We start from the raw sequence: 17,626 nt of genomic DNA, 5'->3' as shown, positions 1-17,626 counted from the left end.
TGATTGGGGAGTTAACCCCTCAGCTGCCCTCTGCCGGTAAGTGGCTCCGTGTGCTGCTTGCTGCCTGAACCTGCAGAACCCACTGGGGAGCAGAGAGTTAAGGTGGACTGCAGGCCACCACCTCCTGGCACGGAGCATCCAGAACGTGACATCTTAATCGGAACCCTCGGGTCAGACAGATCCAACCCCACAGGTGCGCCCTGCGTACTGGGGCGCCGGTCCCTCTTTGCTGCTCTCCTGCCCTGACAGTCGGGAGGGGTTGCTCAGCGGCAAGCTGCGCTCCAGCTTTCGTCTGACTTTAAATTGCCTTTTTGTGTCCTCCCATCGCCAGTAAGAAAACCAGGGTCCCAAGTACGTTCGAACCCATGGGCCCTCAGCAGCCGGCCCTTGTCTGAGGATGGTTCTGGGATGGAAACTGAGGACAGCCGGTGGAAAACGCTGCACTGGTCACAGGAGCCCATGACCCTGAGGGGAGGGTCAGTTGGCTTCGCTGTCGCACTGTCCGAAGTCATATGAGGGACTCAGGAAGGTCTCTGGGTGGGCGGGTGCTGTCTGCTGCTGTCCTGAGAAGCAGCTCCCCCCTAAGGCACTGCCGGGTGCAGTTGGTGAGTCTTTATTCTCTCTCCAGTGGAATGTAAGAAAGTGGCTGTCAGTGTTTTACAGATAAAGTCCCAGAAAGAGCGTGGAGGGGCTTTTCCAGTGAGCCCCGGGACCCAATATCCCCCGTCCTGGCTCAGCCCTGCTCCTGCAGGTCAGCCCCACCTCAGGAACCACCTGCTAGTCAGGCAGCTCTTCCAGACCATTTTGGCTGGTAAGTAAAGTCAACTAAAGAAAGTCGATTCCTAAGACAGCCTAGACAAAAAGAACCCCACAGGTCATTTGTGTCACAGACAAGAACACAAACTACTGGCCTTCACATTTTGCCACATCACATGACTTCTGTGAGCCTCAGTTTCACCATCTGTTGTCAATGGTTCTCAAGCTTTGGGGTGCATCACAATTAACTGAGCAATTTGACCCCAACTGAGTCCCAGGTGCATCTCCCAGAGCTTCTGATCTGGCAGGGCTGAGGGGCCAGCGCCTCTGCCAGAGTCTGGGGACACCTCTTGGAGGCACACTGGTCTGAGTGCGGTCAGTCCCCCACTTCCGGCAGCCCCTCCCGCAGCCCCGACAGGGCCCGGGGCAACGGCAGGCTGGCGAGCAGTCGCTGCTGCGGTCAGTGCTGTAGCCCAGCAATGAGTCCTGCACACCCGCCCTGCACACCCCAGGCCAGCGGCTCCGCCCCCAGGCACTGGCGGGACTGGGCAGCCTGGGAGGAAGGCAGACAGAGGCTGCCTGGTGAGAGCGGGTGCCACTCCCCAAGGGAGGGGCCAGGCGCACAGCTCCCGATGAAGGTTCCCTCACACAGAGGCACTGGCCCGGCAGAGACAGGTGACCCGTGAACAACATGGGTCAGAACTGCACCGTCCACCTAAATATGAAATGGTTTTTAATAAATACAGTCAGCCCTTCATATCCAGGTTTCACATCCTCAAATTCACACTGTGTATTTGTGATCCGTGGCTGGGAACGTGTAAACACACAGTGAAGGCCGTATGTATGCCATTTTACATACAGCACATACGTGTGGGTTCGGGCATCCTCGGGGGGTCCTGGACCCAACCCGCCCCCCGATACTGAGGGACTGTAGCCAGGTTATTGGGGAGTCAAAAGTTATATGTGAATTTTTGACTGTGCAGGGGTTAGCGCCCCAAAGCCCACCCCGCGCTGTGTTCTTCGAGGGTCAGCTGTGTGCAGAGGGAGAAGGGGGCTCTGGGACGGGTCCTGCCATTTGGAGGCGTCTCCCTGTGGCTGACAGATCACCCCCTCGCCGCTCCCACCCTGGGCCCCCAGGAAGGGCGGCCAGTGCTCTGGCAGCCTTGGCAACAGCCTCCGGGTCTGTGTATCGAAGCTGCGGCTGCTCACCGGGAGGAGGAGGACCAGGGGGATGACTAGCACAGTTCTGCGGCCCAGTGCTGCTTACTGCTCAGGGTGGACGGGGCAGCAGGCTCAGCCCCTGACATGCTTAGTCTCGTTTAACCCTCACAACACCAGCAGGTTCAGTGTCTGCATCTCTGTGTCACAGACTGTGAGCCTGAGGCAGGCGGGAGCCACCTGACCTGCCCGGTCGCCAGGCCAGTAAAGAGAGGGCACTGGAAGCCCAGCCTGAGCGGCTCCTTCCTCCGCCCCCTGCCACCTCTCCACTTTGGGATGATCTCTCTTATCCCATGTCTCTGCAGAGGTCAGGAAAGATCTCCGTCACCCACCAGCACTGACTGTGGAGCCACGGTGCCCAAGGCTCTGTGGAATGAGGCTGCGCACAGGGGCCCCCTCCCCCCTGTAACTTGGGTCAGGACAGGAGCACGGTAATGGCGGTGGGGAGGCGGGGATGGTGTTCTAAGTGTGGGGGCACCTTCCCACTTCTGCCCCACCAGCTGTGCAGGTCCAGCCCATGCTGAGCGGGGGCTGCAGGCTCTCTGAGGCAGGCTCTGCCGCCGCTGCTGCTGACCTGTGCCTGTGGCTCTGACATCATACACACAGACACATCCCGCAGCATCCACGGGAAGGCCCAGAAAGGAGGACACCTCGGCCCCGGGGGGACACCAACGAAATGCTCTTCCCGACCAGGAGGGGCTCAGGCTCCCAGCGAAATGGCCACACCCACACGTCAGGTGGGCCTGGAACAGCTTCTTGCTCTGGGAGGTATGACGGTGTCCAAAAAGAAAAACAATGTGATATAATAACAGGACACAGAAGCCAGCTTAAAGGGGCCCCACAAGCCAAATTGGGGGTGATCTGAGCATGAATATAAAAAACGACCAAATGATGAACTCCAAAAGAGGGGTGGGGTGGGGAGAGCAGCATTCTTTACAGAAAAATGCCAATTGGAAGTGGATAAAGAATTAGAAAATCACCATGTGCAAACGCCAACACCGACACAGATTCAGGCCACAGTCGATTGTCAAGGATGCTCCAAGCTCTCAGTGAGAAGATGGTTAGGGACCAGGATAGGTGCACGCCTCACCCTATCCCCCCACCAACTGTTGACAAATTAAAAAGCAAAAAGGCGCCCCTGTGAAGGCGCCACCTGGTCATCACCACGTCACGCAAGAGCTCAAACTCAGCATCACCTGCAGGGTGGTGACCTGGGAGTGTGTATCTCCAGACACAGGGTGAGAAGCACTTAACGGGCGCCAGGTGGTACGTGGGGCCAAACGGCAGAGCCCGAGTCCAAGCAAAGAAAACAAGCAGACCAAGAATGTGTGTCCCTCGGCCAGACAGTGGGCCTGGACTCTGACCCCAAAAGGTCAATATGAGGAAAGACAAAGAGCACATGCATAGCAATTACAGTCTAGACTGAAAGAGACTAAAGTGATAATTTAGAATAAAACAGTAAATCCATGCAATAGAATATTATTTGGCTACCAAAAAAAAAAAAAAAAAAGGAATAAGGGGCTGATACGGTGTGAAAGAAGCCAGACACAAGAGACCATGAGCAGCACGGTGCCGGTTACGTGGAACGTCTGTCCAGAGGGAAACCTGTGGGGACAGCGAGGGGATTTGTGGCGACAAAGAGGGAGACTCTTTTTTGGGTGGTGAAAACGTTCTGAAATTGGGTGTGATGAAGACGGCACAACTTTGTGACTACACTAAAAACCACTGTGTCTCATTCACTTAGAATGGGTGAATGACATGCTATGTAAATTGTATCCTAGTAAAGATGTTTTTAAAAAGAGAAATTAAAGAGATAGCAACCAGTGTATCCATGAGTGAAACCTGAATGGACCCTGGATGGAGGAGAAAAGCAGCTACAACAGTCATTCTGAGCATAGCTGGGGAGTTTGAAATACGGACTACATGTAGCAGATGATGCTACTGAGTTAATGTTTTCTTAAGTGTGCTAATGGTATTGCGGTTATATCTTCCCCTTTGGATACATTATAAAATGTTTATAGCTAAAACTAATATGTCAGGAGTTTGCTTTAAAATGACCCAGTGAGGGTCCGGGGGAGAAGGACTGGGAATATACATGAAACAAGATTGGCTAAATAATTGTTGAAGTTACGTGACTGGTCCATGGTCCTTTATTAGAGTATTCCTTCTATGTCTATAAATGTTTGCAAATGTCCATAATTAAAGCATTTTTTCCTTTTTCTTTTCCTCTGCCAATGATTCTAGAAAATTTCCCTTTCTTTTTTAAATCTGCCCCTCGCCTGGATTCCGCCTGCTTTCCACCTGTTTTCCTCGCCTGGCCTGAGCCGCTGTGCTGCCACTGGGCGGTGGGCACTGGCCAACTCGGAGAGGTCACGGCAGTGCCTGGAGCACTGCAGTGGGGGTCAGGGGTCAGGGGCCACTTACAGCTGCCTCTGTAAGCCCCCACACTGTGTCTCCTTGCCATCCTGCCTCCTTGCCTGGGGCAGGTAGGAGCCAGTATGAAACCTCTCAATGACTCTGGGGTACTGTTAGGACAAAACTGAAGTCCCCGCAGCAGGCCTGTGCGGTGCTTCCAGGCTCACCTCCCACCCTCCCCCACCTGCTGAGGGAGTGAACCACAGCGCGATCTGGGCTCTGCGTACCCTCTGAAAGCAGGGCTCTCCTTCCTGCCCCCAGACGCCCGCATGTGCTATTCCCTTCACCTGCAATGTGCTTCCCTGTTTGCCAACCTGAGCCCTTGCTCCTCTCCAGTCTTAGCTTATGTATCTTTCCTAAAGGAGTCTTCCCTGACACCCCCACTCCCACTCACCACCACCCCACCACCCCTGGGGCCTTGTAGCACACCCTACCCCCAGCTCTTACCACTGCTGACAGGAGATAATCATTTATCTCCTGTCTTTCTAAGCACCAGCTATAAGCCTCCACCAGGGCAGAGACTGCTTCTGTCCGTGACTCTGCCTGGTGAAGAAGGACATGCTCAATAGCCTGTGTGTTACTGGAGGGGGTGGGGCAGAGAAGGGTAAAGTAGATGAGTGCTCAGTATTTCACCTCCTCCTCTGCCTCCAACTCTATTCTCTATGGGTCCCTCAAGTTTCTAAGCCCTTAGTCCTATTCCCCTTCCCCTCTCCTGTGTCTTCCTGGGGGGAAGTTCAAGGGGAGCCAGAACAATAGAAAGGTGGGTCACAAAAGGGCCTGAGCCCTGGTGGGCAGGTCCCTTGCCTTCCTTACACCTGCTAAGGGATCTGAGAGGGTCTCCACCACCCCGGCCTCCCCCCTAGCCACCCAGGTAGCCAGGCAGGTGGGGGACTGGCTAGGATGTGCTTCTACAAAGGCTAGCAAGACTATTAGCCTTTGATTCCCCTGCCTCTCCAACCAGGTGAGAGGCAGGGGAATTCATTTATCCAGGACCCAGGCAGCCTGCCCAGGTCTGCAGACTTGAAACCTTCCACTGGGTGGCGCCAGATCACCACTACCTGTGCCTGCCGTGAAGGTCTTCCAGGGCTGGGAGAAGGAGGGGCAGGCATCCTGGGGCTGCTGGACACCCAGCCATCAGTCCTGCCCAGGACAGAGCAGAGTGGGGACACACTCTGGGTTTCCATGTAGATTAGGTACACTCCCGACCCACCCCACCCCTGGCATTCTAATGTTCCTGATGAGTTTGTTCAAAGAGAGGCAGTCACCAAGTTGCAAAAAAAACCACACAAAGTGGGTTTGAACAAGCTACTTTGTCCGCCCCCACCCTGCATGTGTTCATTTGCTCCTTCATTCATTCTTCAAATATTAAGTCATAATGGTTATTAATTATAACAGACAGCCTGGGATCTTGTGAGTAAATACCATGTAGGCGGAAGGGCTCTGTATATCCTTTGGGGTGATCTGTCGGTAGTGCTCTCTGCAAATGGCAAAGCTGCGTCTCCTATTCCCACGACTGGCCTTTGGCACCTTAGTGGACAGCCCACTCCGCAGGCTTACAGGCCCTTACACAGCCTGAGAGGACGCTGTCCTACCTTACGCCATGGTCCGGGGAACCTGTGCCCAAATGCATGTTTGCTGCCTCCACGCACTACGTTATTTATTCTCGTTACTTTGAGGACACAATCGCCGGCTCTACCATCCCAGACTCCCCTGTCCCTGCACAGCTGTGGCCTGGGTCCCCAGAGCTGACCCTCGCCACATCCCTAAGTACCAGTACCTCGATTCTAACTTCTTCTTTTTTAAAATAATGCTCATTCTATCTGTCTTCTATAAAAGTAAAATGTGTTCATTTCAGGAAATTTGAAAAATAAGGGAAAGCATAAAGCAAATAAAAAGGACCAAGACCCAGGTTTCTGAACCTCAGCACCACCCCTCCTTTCAAACTGGGCAATTCCTCGGTGGCAGGGCCGTCCTGTGCGCTGAGTGGCCACTGGTAACATCACTGACCCCTACTAACTACGGGCCAGCAGTACCCTCGCCCCAGCTATGACAGCCAAAATGTCCCCACACACTGCCAAACGTCCCAAGGAGAATCCAGTCTCAGGGGCAGACTGACCCACCCTCAGTGCCTGGCTTATTTTTCGTCCAGCCATTTGCCTCCCCACACAGAGATTTCCTGCCCCAGATAAGCCTGCCTATGTGTGCAGACTGTGTGACTTGCACGATGTCACCGGCAGGCGCGATGTCTGGTGCCACAGGCCATCTTACGCATTCCCCGCTGCTGGACAGTTAGGCTGGGTCCAGTGTGGTGAGCGCTGCTTGGGTGAACGGCTTCACACCTCAGTCGGAGTCCCTGGGCACATCCCAAGAGCTGACGCTGGAAGGGAGCTTGCTGGGTCAAAGGCTTAAGATGCACACAGCCCAGTGCCTTCTGAGAAGGCTGTTGTAAGTACGTGTTTTGTTTCAAGTGGTTGAGCAACACCTTCATGGTGTTTTGGTGTGGGCGAGCTGTGCTCTTCTGGGGAAGGGAGGACGACTGCTGGGGCAGGTCACTCCCAGTGTTCTTCCTGATGGCGCCCAGGGCAGCCCGCCTTCCCCGTGTAGGTGAACCACAGCAGAATCAGGCTGATGTCTCCTCAGAAGACATTCCTCAGTCAGGCGGTAAAGGAGCTTCATTTCAAACAGACTGCCAGAGGCTGGCTGGAGGAGGCCAGCGGGGGCTGGGCAGGACGCAACAGGGCGAGCACCCTGATGTGAGCCATGAGCAGGGAACGGAAGGGGACCCAGGGGCACCAGTGTGCGCCATCAGCTGCACCCAGCTCCTCGCTGCCCAAGGCGTGCCCCCTGGTCAGCAGCATCATCCGGCACTGGCTGGAAACGCAGAACCTCGGGCCCCTTCCTAGGCCTCCTGAACCAGAATCTGCATTCTAACAAGAGGCCCGGATGAGTCTTGAGTCCAAGAAGCCTTGGCCCGCACGAATGTCCAAATTCTTTCCCGGAGTTTTAGTGGAATTTGCCCTGTGCCCAGTGCTCAGTGGCCTGGACAACGACTTAATTATGTTTCTGAAAACAGGTGCTCTTGCCTGCGTTAAAGCTAAGTGCTCCCTTCCAGCGGGCCCTAGCATCAGAACTCAGTCTTCCTTTCAGTGACCAGTGTGTACTTGTTGTAGCTAACAAGCAGCTGTCATCGTCGTCATCATCATCATCGCTGTCATCACCACCACCGTTCCCTGGGGCCTGGCATTTTGACTCCCAGAAAGGATCGATGGGGTTTGGAGGCTTCACTCAGAACATCTTACAGATAATTTATGAACAGACCAAGCAAGATCAGACCTCAGTCCTCTGGACACAGCTTATTGCAACTGAGAGCCCCTGGGCTCGGCATCCGGGTCTAGTCTGGCCGCCCAGTGGTCATGTCAACCTGCGTGAGTCGCTTAGCCAGGCTGGGCCTCGGTGACCTCATCTGTGATGTGGAAATGGCACTGCCACCTACCTCGCGTGTCTGCACATGTGCCCACCGAGACGATGTGTAAACAAAAGCAGTTTGGGAATCTTAAAACACCCCCCTACTTCTTCCCAGCCGGTGCTGTCTCCGTGCTGGATCACTGACTGTGACTAAACGTTCACAAAATCCCACTCTGGGTCGGGTCTGGGACAGGAAGGGACGTGCAGAAAAGAAATACGACCTGGCCTTGTCCATATTATCAAAGGGAAAACCGAGACTACGCATCAGGAATCTGGACAGCAGGAGGGGCCGTTACAGCGCCTACAGCCCATCACCCTCCCCCACTCCACACCACCCCCAACGTCTAGAGGAAACCCAGCCGACCACGACTGCCCACTCTCCCCCAACCACGGTGCATGGGAATGACCCAGAGGGACCAAGTACTCAGGGCAGAAGGGGGCTGTCTGTAACCAGCCCCCCCACTGTGTGCCCATGTTAATGACACCTCCCCAATCCTGCACCCACCCCTACCTCCCATAACAGGAACTCTTACCTGGGAATCGCTGGTGGGTTTGCGGACACTCATGTGGGCAGTCTCGGGAGGGTGCGCTGGGGTCCCCGATGCGTGGTATCCATTCACTGTGGGGACAGAAACCCTGCTGAGACGCTGTGCTGGCCACAGATGGGCGCCCCTGGCTTTCTGCAGTGCAGCGCCTGCCCCCACCACACGCCTGGTGCCGGGAGGCCTTGGTGGCTGGACCCCTCCTGGCCTCTCACCAGCGTCCACAGAGACGGGCAGCATATCCCTAACCCCCAGCACCTGGTCACTGACCTCCTGAGGGGCCTAGTTTCCTTGCAAACCGGAGAGGGAAAAGAATGCACTTAAAAGAGGAGACGCCATGATAAGCCAATGGCCATCACTGAAAATGTCACATCGGTGGTAGTCACTGGTGCAGATCAAGGGTCCAGTCGGGAGGCCCCGCCAGCCCCTTCCTGTACCCCCCTGACAAACCTCTCTCTGACGCCCTCTGCATCCTCTCCGCCCCATGTGGTATGGCCATAACACAAAGAGGACTTTGTTTACTGGTCTCCATGACAACTGGCTTTGCCAATTAATAGCTGGGTGATAATAGGACATCCTTCTTGAGTCGGTTTTCCCAAGGTTAAGGAAGGAAAAAAAAAATCCAAGGCTCTAAAATTCTGCCCCTGTGACATTCACTTGTGCTCCCAGTGTGAGCTAACAGAGTGGCCGGCTGGCCGGTGGCATAGCCAACCTGCAACCGTCACTGCCCCTGCTGGCCTTGAGGTCAAGAGCGCGGAGTACGGCCCTGCATTCCCAGTTCCTGAAAATGGTGCTGCTCTCAGGGTGCAGCAGCCAGCTCAGGAGTGGCTCCTCCTCACTGAGCCGCCTCCTCCTACCCATAAAATGGGGACAAGTCTACCCAGTTGCCAAACCTACTTTGTCGGGATGAAAGTCAAATGAGACAGTACTTGCAAAATGGATCTGTCAATTCTAAAGGACTTCCTGAACAAGGGTGGGAGTGGGGAGAGGGCTCTTTCATGCCTTGTTCCTGAATCTAGTCGTCTTGAACCCCAAGACTGTCCGGTCACTGGAGACCAAGAAAGCCTGCTGCAGGAAGGGCCACAACACAGAGACTGTGCTGGCAAGAGAGCAGTAAATGGATGTCCAGATTGCAGCTGTGTGCAGGGTGCTCCGTCGTGTAGCAGGAAGCAGAGGGAATGACTGCAAGTCAGCAACCCCTACTCATCTGGAGTGGCCAGGGTGGGAGGCAGGCAACGGATGGCAAAGGCTACGCACAGGGATCCTTCCTCATGCTGGGGGTGCCCCCACCTCCACTGCTTGCAGAGAACACTCCAGGGCCACCTGCGGACACAGCCAAACTCGGCAGACCCTGCAGGTAGCTGGGCTGCTCCCTGACAGCCAAGGTCAGCCCCACACTCCGAAGATGGGTGAGCACGGGGCTGGCCCCCAGGACAGTGGCTTGGGAAGCAACAAGAAATAAGTCAACCCCACGTGAGCAGCCACACACAGTCCTGTTTTAACTTGACCCTCAGGCACCTGGTCAAATGCTGACACCACCCAGGAGTCCCCCAGGTAAGTAGGGGACCAGGACTGTAAAAGCTTCAGAGAATGCCATGCCCTGTGGCAGGGGCTGGGGTGAGAAGGCATAGCTATGCCCCCAAGGACATTAGACTGACATTAAATACAACCTCAGCTGAAGGCATAACATTTGAGAAATGTCCCCTGTCGAGCAGCATAGCACTGAAATGGAAAAGAATACCAAGGCTGGACAGACCTAAAGAGAACGGTAGGAAAGCTTCATGCGCTGCTTTCAGACTGATTAGAAGATGAAGTGAGGATGTGGAAAATCTCGGTAACTTAATTTAAAGAGCTGATTGAATTAGCTGTATGAAACAAAATGTCCTGCAAACAAAGATAATATCTTTTGTCAAGAAGACTTGGAACATTAGGAAAAAAAAGTTGGGCATATTTAAGCCACAAATAAAGTATCAATAAATTGCAAAGGGCATAAAGAACACAAGCTACATTCTCTGAGCAAAAAGTAATAAAAGTGGATATTAATAATAAAATAATAAATACACGAGTCTCCATCCGCCCAACTCCTTAATGCTTAGAAATTTACGAAAATGCCCTGTCAAATAATCTCAGGTCGAAGAGAAATTTAAAACAATAATTACACATTTAGAAGATAATGAGGAAGAACATAGCAAAAACAAATGGGACAAAGCCTAAATTATATTTGGAGGGACATTTATAGCCTTAATTATTTCATTACCAAAGCCAAGGACAGACATAAATAAATGAACTAAACATTTGATTTTAAAAATCTGAAACAATTCAAAAGCCAATGAAATCAAAGGAAAACAGGAGAAAGATATAAAACGGCACTAGAAACCCACGCGTCAGGAGCTGGCTCTGTGTGTTTGGCTGGTGGGGACTGCAGAATGGTGACAATGGTACAAGAGGCAGATCAGCCTGTGTCATTTGAGACTGAAAGAAAACACAAACGCTCAAACCCGGAGTTAGAGAGAAAACGTAAGCATAACCAACCTGGTAGAGGAACATATGATTTATATTCTGTGCTAATAAATACAAAAGCTTCCATAGGTTCAAATCATCGAAAACGGTTTTAAAGGACACTAGGAAACACCAAAATGAGTAAGACCTTTGGACAATGACCTGCCTCCGAAAAGCCCTGGACTCGGACGGTTGGATGGGCAAACGCGTTCAGACTCCCAACACAGAAACTCCCAGGCACAACTGGCGCCACGGTACAGTGACAGGCAGTAAGTTTCCCAGTTCATCGCACAGGGCTGCACTGCCCTGATCCTAAAATCTGTCCACGGCAACAAAACAGGACCACCACTCAGCGTGACCACGACGACAAACCACGGACGTTCTTACCTGAGTAGGCCCTGGCTGGAATCAGCCAGTACCTCTGATGGGGTGGGACCCGGACACCAAGGCTGTCCCCAGCTCTGCCCTGCTGACCTCTCCTTACGCCTCCACAGCACCTCAGGTGCACCCTCAGCCACTGCCCCCTTCCTCTTGCCCCCAGTGTCCCCGGGCTGCTAGCCTGCATTGGCGGCAGCCAGGGGCTGTCTAGCGCAGGGCATTCTGCCCCTAATCCATGCTCTTGTTCTCGCTTCAGCTCTGGGCTGTCAGCTATTGGCTAATTACTGCTCATGTCAAAACAATTACTGGGAAAGAAAAAATAATTTTCCATTCAACCATTTCTCCCCACACAGCAGCTCCCCTCTGATGGCCTGTCTCGCTGCATTTCACTCAGAATGATCAGTGGGGACTGGGACAGTCAGGGCTCACCCACATGCCCTCCTCATTGGCAGGCCCTGTCCTGCAGGCTCCCAGCTTATCAAGGGTTACCACGAGACAAAACTCAGGAGGCCAGGCTGGGTGTTTTGGAGGCCTCCAACTTTGGGGGATGGGGGGTAAAATAAAATTGATCAAAGATCCCTCGTAACCATAAGGGACATACTTGAGTTTGGGATACAAGAAAAAATGTACAATGCCAAATTAGCTGTTTTTGAGATAAGAAAAGGGAACAAGAAGCCCTATCTAGTAACTTTAGTAACTTCAGATACAAATGTAAGCACGGACAAGCACATGTTTGATTCCTCTTTGTGGGCAGTTGCACCGAGAGGGCACGGAGATGTATGAGAGGAAGGGGCAGATGTTTGGGTAGAAGGGAGGAGAAGGAGGTCCTCAGGTGTGGAAAAGAGGGAAATGGTTAAAATCAAGAAAGAAATGCAGGACGGGTTGTTGAGAGACACATAAAGCAAGAGAGAGGGGCCAGCGACTTCTGCTGCCCAGGATCTACCTCCCCAAGGGCCCCGTAGACCAGCACAGCTCCAGCCCACCCTCAGGGGCCCCTGTCTAGGTGCCTGGTCCCTAAAGACACCCAAATAGTAGATGTGCTTTTCCAAGCAAGAAAATCATCCCCGGACCCGCCTCTCTTGCCTCCTTCAGGTCTGGCAGAGTCTCCCTTTTCTCTGGAATGAACACAGCAACCTCTTTCCCAAGGTTATGACCCCAGGGTCCCCAGAGGCCTTCTTCCTGAAATCTCTGCCTCGTCACCCTCCCTCCCATCACGTGGTCAACACCGTGGAAGAGACCGTTCCCCTGCAGTGACACACAACCCCGATTCTGTGATCCCACAGAATGATGATGATGACGATGACGATGATGACGATGATGATAAGCAGTGAAGATAAAGGGTCCAAAGAGGCTGGGACGAATGCCCCTATTATTCAGATTTAAACTGGTTTGTTTACAGGAGGCCTTTTAGAACATGCGGGTGTCCTCTGTGAATCTCCAGCGAGGCCACTGGTGGCACTAGTCCTATACTTAGAGGGGCACAGCATCTGTTTTGGGCAGAATACCCAGAATACCATGGCACCCACTCTGGGAATCATGGCAGCAGATGTCGGAAGGCAGGTTTTGAAGTCAGGCAAACCCAGCGGCCAGCTGTGTGCTCACATCCCTGCAGACGCCGTGGCTGCGTCCCCCTCAGCCGCCACCACCCCCAGTAAAGCCTTGGAAGTCGCTCTTCGAGCATCATGTTCGCCTTCTCAGGTGTGTGCACATCCAGCCTGGCCTGTTTGGAGGAGCAGTTTTACATCCATAGCCTTCTGGTCTGGAAATTTCTGTCTGGCCGCTGGGTCCTTACTGTCTCCCCTGGTTGTCTGAGATGTAAAATGCATTCCCCACAGCAGACCCCCTGATACATTTATGTGTCCCTGTGGTTGCGAGTGGCTAAAACCTGGGGCTTTCCCCCGGGCCCTCAAAGATTACACTGGCCTTTGTGAGGTCCCCTGGGCCTTGCAGATGATAACACTGTTTCTAAAGGAACATGCAAGCCCCTTCCAAGCAGTGGAGCAGTGGCCACCCCTGAAGCCGGTGGTGGGATGGGCCTGAGGGCCTGGCAGCTTGCTGATTCTGGAGTGAGGGCCCTGCTTTGCTTCTGTGTGGGTGACGACAGGTGTTTGGGGCTTCCTGATCTAGAGAAGAAAGTGAGGTAACAGTGCAGTCCTGGTTTTGGGGACCCTTCCCCAGAGGTCCTCTGCTCAGGAGAGGTGCACCGTCTGTTTGCACACACTCCTGCTGGCTCCACAGGTTCAAGGCAGGCTCTCCCCTCTGATCTGGCTTCTCTGGCACTGCAGGAGGCAGGCTGCTTACCTGAGGCTGACCCACCCTCAGTGCGCTCAAGCGCCAAGACTGGGCAAAGCCAGAACCTGAACCCAGGCTTCCTGATGACCCCCTCCCCCCAAGGGAAACCCCAAAAAGGATATCCTCTATCTTAATCACACACACACAAATGCAAGTTCAATGCCCATCCCTGGCCCAGAAGCTCAGAAAGGAATTTACTCTCCACACTTGCCCAGGCTAAAGAGGTAGCTTCTAGCCACAGGTGGCTACTTCAATTCTAAAAAACTAAATAAACCCTGGCTTAATGGCTTAGTTGGTTAGAACATTGCCCCCTACACCAAAAGGTCCTGGGTTCAATTCCGGCTCAGGGCACACACTTAGGCTGCAGGCTCAGTCCCCAGTCAGGGTGCACACAGGGGCAGCTGAGGCCTTCCCCTCCCCCTCCCTTCCTCTTTCCCTAAAATCAATAAACACATCCTTGGGTGAGGGTAAAAAAATTAAACAAAAACTAAATGCAGTGTGGTATCCAAGATTAGATCCTAGAAGAGAAAAAGAACAATCTTGGAAAAAGTGGTTAAACCAAATAAAATCTAGTTTCGTTAACAGTAATGTACAACGTTCCTTTCTTACTTTTGACAAATGTACCACGGTTCTGTAAGATGGTAGCATTAGGGGAAACTGAGTAAAGGATATACGAGAATTCTCTATACTGTCTTCATAATGCTTCTGTAAGTCTAAAATTATTCCCCAATAAAAAAGGTATTACGTTAAACTAAATGAGCAATGCAGTTCCTCGGAAACACTGGCCCCGTTCCCAGTACCCACTAACCACCTGGCCCAGGGGCTGCCACCTCGCACAGTGTCCACGCAGAGCATCCCGTCATCATGGACAGTCCCACCGGACACCGTGCTGCACACGGCCACCCCTCTGCCCAGCGACTCGCACGGGAAACGCCCAGAACCTCATCCTCACTCGCATTTTATTTCCCTCTGCCTGCTACTATCTCTCCCTCTATGAAGCAGCACTTCCCACTGCATATAAACCCAACCCAAAGATGACTTTTTTTTTTTTTTTTATTTGGTTACTTTTCAAGTACATTTTTTTTTTCTCTCCCCCCCCCCCCCCCGCCCGGTCTCCCCCTTCCCTCCCGTTCCCCCCCCCAGTCCTCATCTCTGTGTCATTCATACTTGTTCCTCAAACTCCCTCCCCCTTTTTCCCCTTAAGTTCCCTTCCCTCTCCCCTCTGGTCGCTGCCCACTTGTTCTCTATTTCAGCGTCTTTGTTTTTATTCTGTTTGCTTGTTTGTTTTATTCTTTAGCTTCCTGTCAAAGGTGAGATCATATGGTATTTGTCCTTCAATGCCTGGCCTATTTCACTCAGCATAATGCTTTCCAGTTCCATCCATGTTGTTGCAAAAGGTAGTAGCTCCTTCTTTCTCTCTGCTGCATAAAATTCCATGGTGTATATGTACCACAATTTTTGTATCCATTCATTTACTGATGGGCACCTAGGTTGCTTCCAACTCTTGGCTATTGTAAATTGTGCTGCTATGAACATTGTGGTGCATAGGTTCTTTGAAATTGATGTTTTAGGATTCAAAGATGACTTTTAACATTTGCGGCAGTTACCTACTAGCAGCTTAGGTATTTCGTTTGGGTTTAAATGTTACATATGTGGACTTCACCCAGAAGGGCCGTGTTAACTGTCTCCAGCCAAGGTTAATGAAAAAACTCAGCTCCCACAGCTTCAGTGATAAAGGATGCCAGAGGGAACGTGACCGGCCCAGCAGGGCGTGGACCCTGCCAGCACCCCCCATTCGGAGACTGGAATCCAATCCGTGGGAGCGCAGGGCGAGTTCTCAGCCCTGTCTTCCCACACCCTGCCTGTAGGTGGCCCTCTCCAGAAGCCCATGAAGCTACAACTCAAAAATAAACACCCCCTCCCACAGCCTTCTTCCCCAGCCCTCCACCCCTGCAAAAGAACACCCTCAACATTAAGTCTAGGGAGGCGTGGCTGCCTCAGCTCGGATGAGCTAACTTGTGGTTCTCACTGACATTCTTCCTGCCCTGATTTTTCAAGTTCTTCAGGAGCGACCCTATCAGATGTCCATGGTCAATAAATGTTGAGTTTTCCACATTGACCTCACCCCCTCCCAAACTACCTTGCAGGTAAGTACACCAATCCCCCATCATGGCAAACCAAGAGTAGTCTTGACAGAGCCCCAGTCTGCCTGGCTGCTTCGGGAAGGTAGTGTCTCATGAAGGCAAGACATCTCTGCTGCATTTTGCTTTTACCGCCACGCTGACCCACGTTCAGAATGAAATCTCAACACCTTCCTCTGTCACCTGCTTTCTGTTCTCGAACATGTCAACATCATGTCTGCCCCAGGGCCTTTGCACTAGTTGTTCCCTGGCCCAGCACATTTCACCACCCCGCACACCTACTCATCTCATAGTCTTTAGAGCTTCCCGTGTCTCCCTTCCTTCCTGGCACCTTCCCGGATTCTGCAGGCCCTCCGCCCTGGTCTCATTCCTCACACTGGAAATACAAGGAAAACCTGGCATATTTCATGTGTGCTTGCTTGTCCATCGCTCCCACTAGATAGAGGTTCCTGGGAGTGGGGACCACACAGGCCTAGCTCGTCTGTGGCTACCTCCCCAGGACAGAGAACAGCACCTGGCACATTTTTTGAATGAAAAGCCTTGAAATGCCATCACTGCTGCTTGTGGAACATAAGCTGAACACACGTGGCTGGGATGCAGGGCCCCGAGTGGCCTCCAGGAGAGGGGCCAGCAACCTCAGGACCCTGAGGATGGGGCGGCTCCCTCTGTAAGCAACTTCCTGTTCTCACTGAGACTCTCCTCCCCACAACGAAACGCAGCCCCCTGAAAGCTGCTTGCAAAATGGAATGAGAGAATGGCTGCAAAAAACCCAGTGCTCTCTGTAGAGAGAAAACCAATGTGGCTATTACTTTATTCTTGTTACGATGTTTAGGTTAAAAACAGCTAGGGAAGAGGTCAAAACATCCTGGTCCTGGCGGGCCTTCTTCCCTTCCATCCCAGAGACCGGATGGAGAGCTGGCGTGTGTTTGTGTCCCGGGGTGGAAAGCGGGGAGCCACAGCCATCACAGGCCGCAGAGGGACCTTCCTCCTGGCTCTTTGTTTGTGAGCCGGCAGAGTGAAGCCTGGCGAGGAGACGTGGGCCCGAGGCACTAGTCTAACTGAGTTGTAACTTCACAAATCTGAGAGGCACTGAGGAAGATGCATCCCTATTTTAAGCACACGGAGAAAGAACAAAAAGACGCCTCTAATTAAACCAGGATACACCACAGACTGCAGGGTGCATATGATTTCCAAGATACAGGGGTGGGGGTGAAAGTCGGTTTACAGTTGTTCATATGGAAAATAATACAATAACAAATAATAATATGAGAATAAATTCTGTGTTTCAGGTGCTCACAACTATAAACCTACTTCAGCCCACCCCTGCATTCAAAGGTGGGGTGAAAAAACGAAAGGTGGGTCTCAGAGCCACAGAGCGGCGTTCTGCATGTTCTGTGCTGCTCCTCGTTTCCACGGGCCATGGTCTGTCGCCCAGTGACCCTTGAGCGGTGCCAACCTGGTGTCCCGAGTCACCCTAAACCTGGCTTCTCCGCCCTGGCTCTTCAGACACTGGTGCTGGATAATGGCTGGCGGAGGGCGCAGGGTCTGCGCCGCCCTCGGCGCTGCGGGACATTAGTGGCATCCCTGGCCTGGACCCGCCGGACACTGGCAGCACTTCCCCTGAATGTTGGCTACCAGAGATGGACATTGTCAAATGTCCCCTGATAGGCCAACACCCCCAGGGTTGAGACCCACTGCACTAGAGAAGCTTAACAAGCATGCACGGGGGTCCTTCTCACCGCGGTTTTATTTCCATGGTTTCAGTTACCCGTGGTCAACCAAAATCCAAAAACATTAAATGGAAAATTCCAGAGATAAACAACTTGTCGTTTTAAATTGCTTGACTGTCTGGGTATCACGATGAGCTCTTGCCTGCCCTGCCCCGCGGACCCTCCCTCTGCCCAGCGTCTCCCTGTGTGC

The 17,626-nt window shown here is 52.8% G+C and overlaps 1 protein-coding gene across 7 annotated transcripts in view; it reads right to left on the bottom strand.

Annotated features, from left to right (window-relative positions):
* Window positions 1-17,626, bottom strand: part of GAS7 (growth arrest specific 7) — a 208,885-nt gene that overhangs the window by 31,293 nt on the left and 159,966 nt on the right. For all 7 annotated transcript variants that reach the window (XM_037155061.2, XM_053672675.1, XM_037155064.2 and 4 more), the window contains one exon: window positions 8,388-8,473. In XM_037155061.2, the coding sequence (XP_037010956.1) occupies window positions 8,388-8,473 (86 nt within the window). The remainder of the gene's footprint in view (window positions 1-8,387; window positions 8,474-17,626) is intronic.

The sequence above is a fragment of the Artibeus jamaicensis genome, unplaced genomic scaffold, assembly GCF_021234435.1.
Source record: "Artibeus jamaicensis isolate MK-2021 breed Jamaican fruit bat unplaced genomic scaffold, CSHL_Jam_final contig_781, whole genome shotgun sequence".
Lineage (NCBI taxonomy): Eukaryota > Metazoa > Chordata > Mammalia > Chiroptera > Phyllostomidae > Artibeus > Artibeus jamaicensis.
The sequence above is the reverse complement of the archived record's forward strand: the minus strand, read 5'-3'. Positions and strand labels throughout refer to the sequence as shown.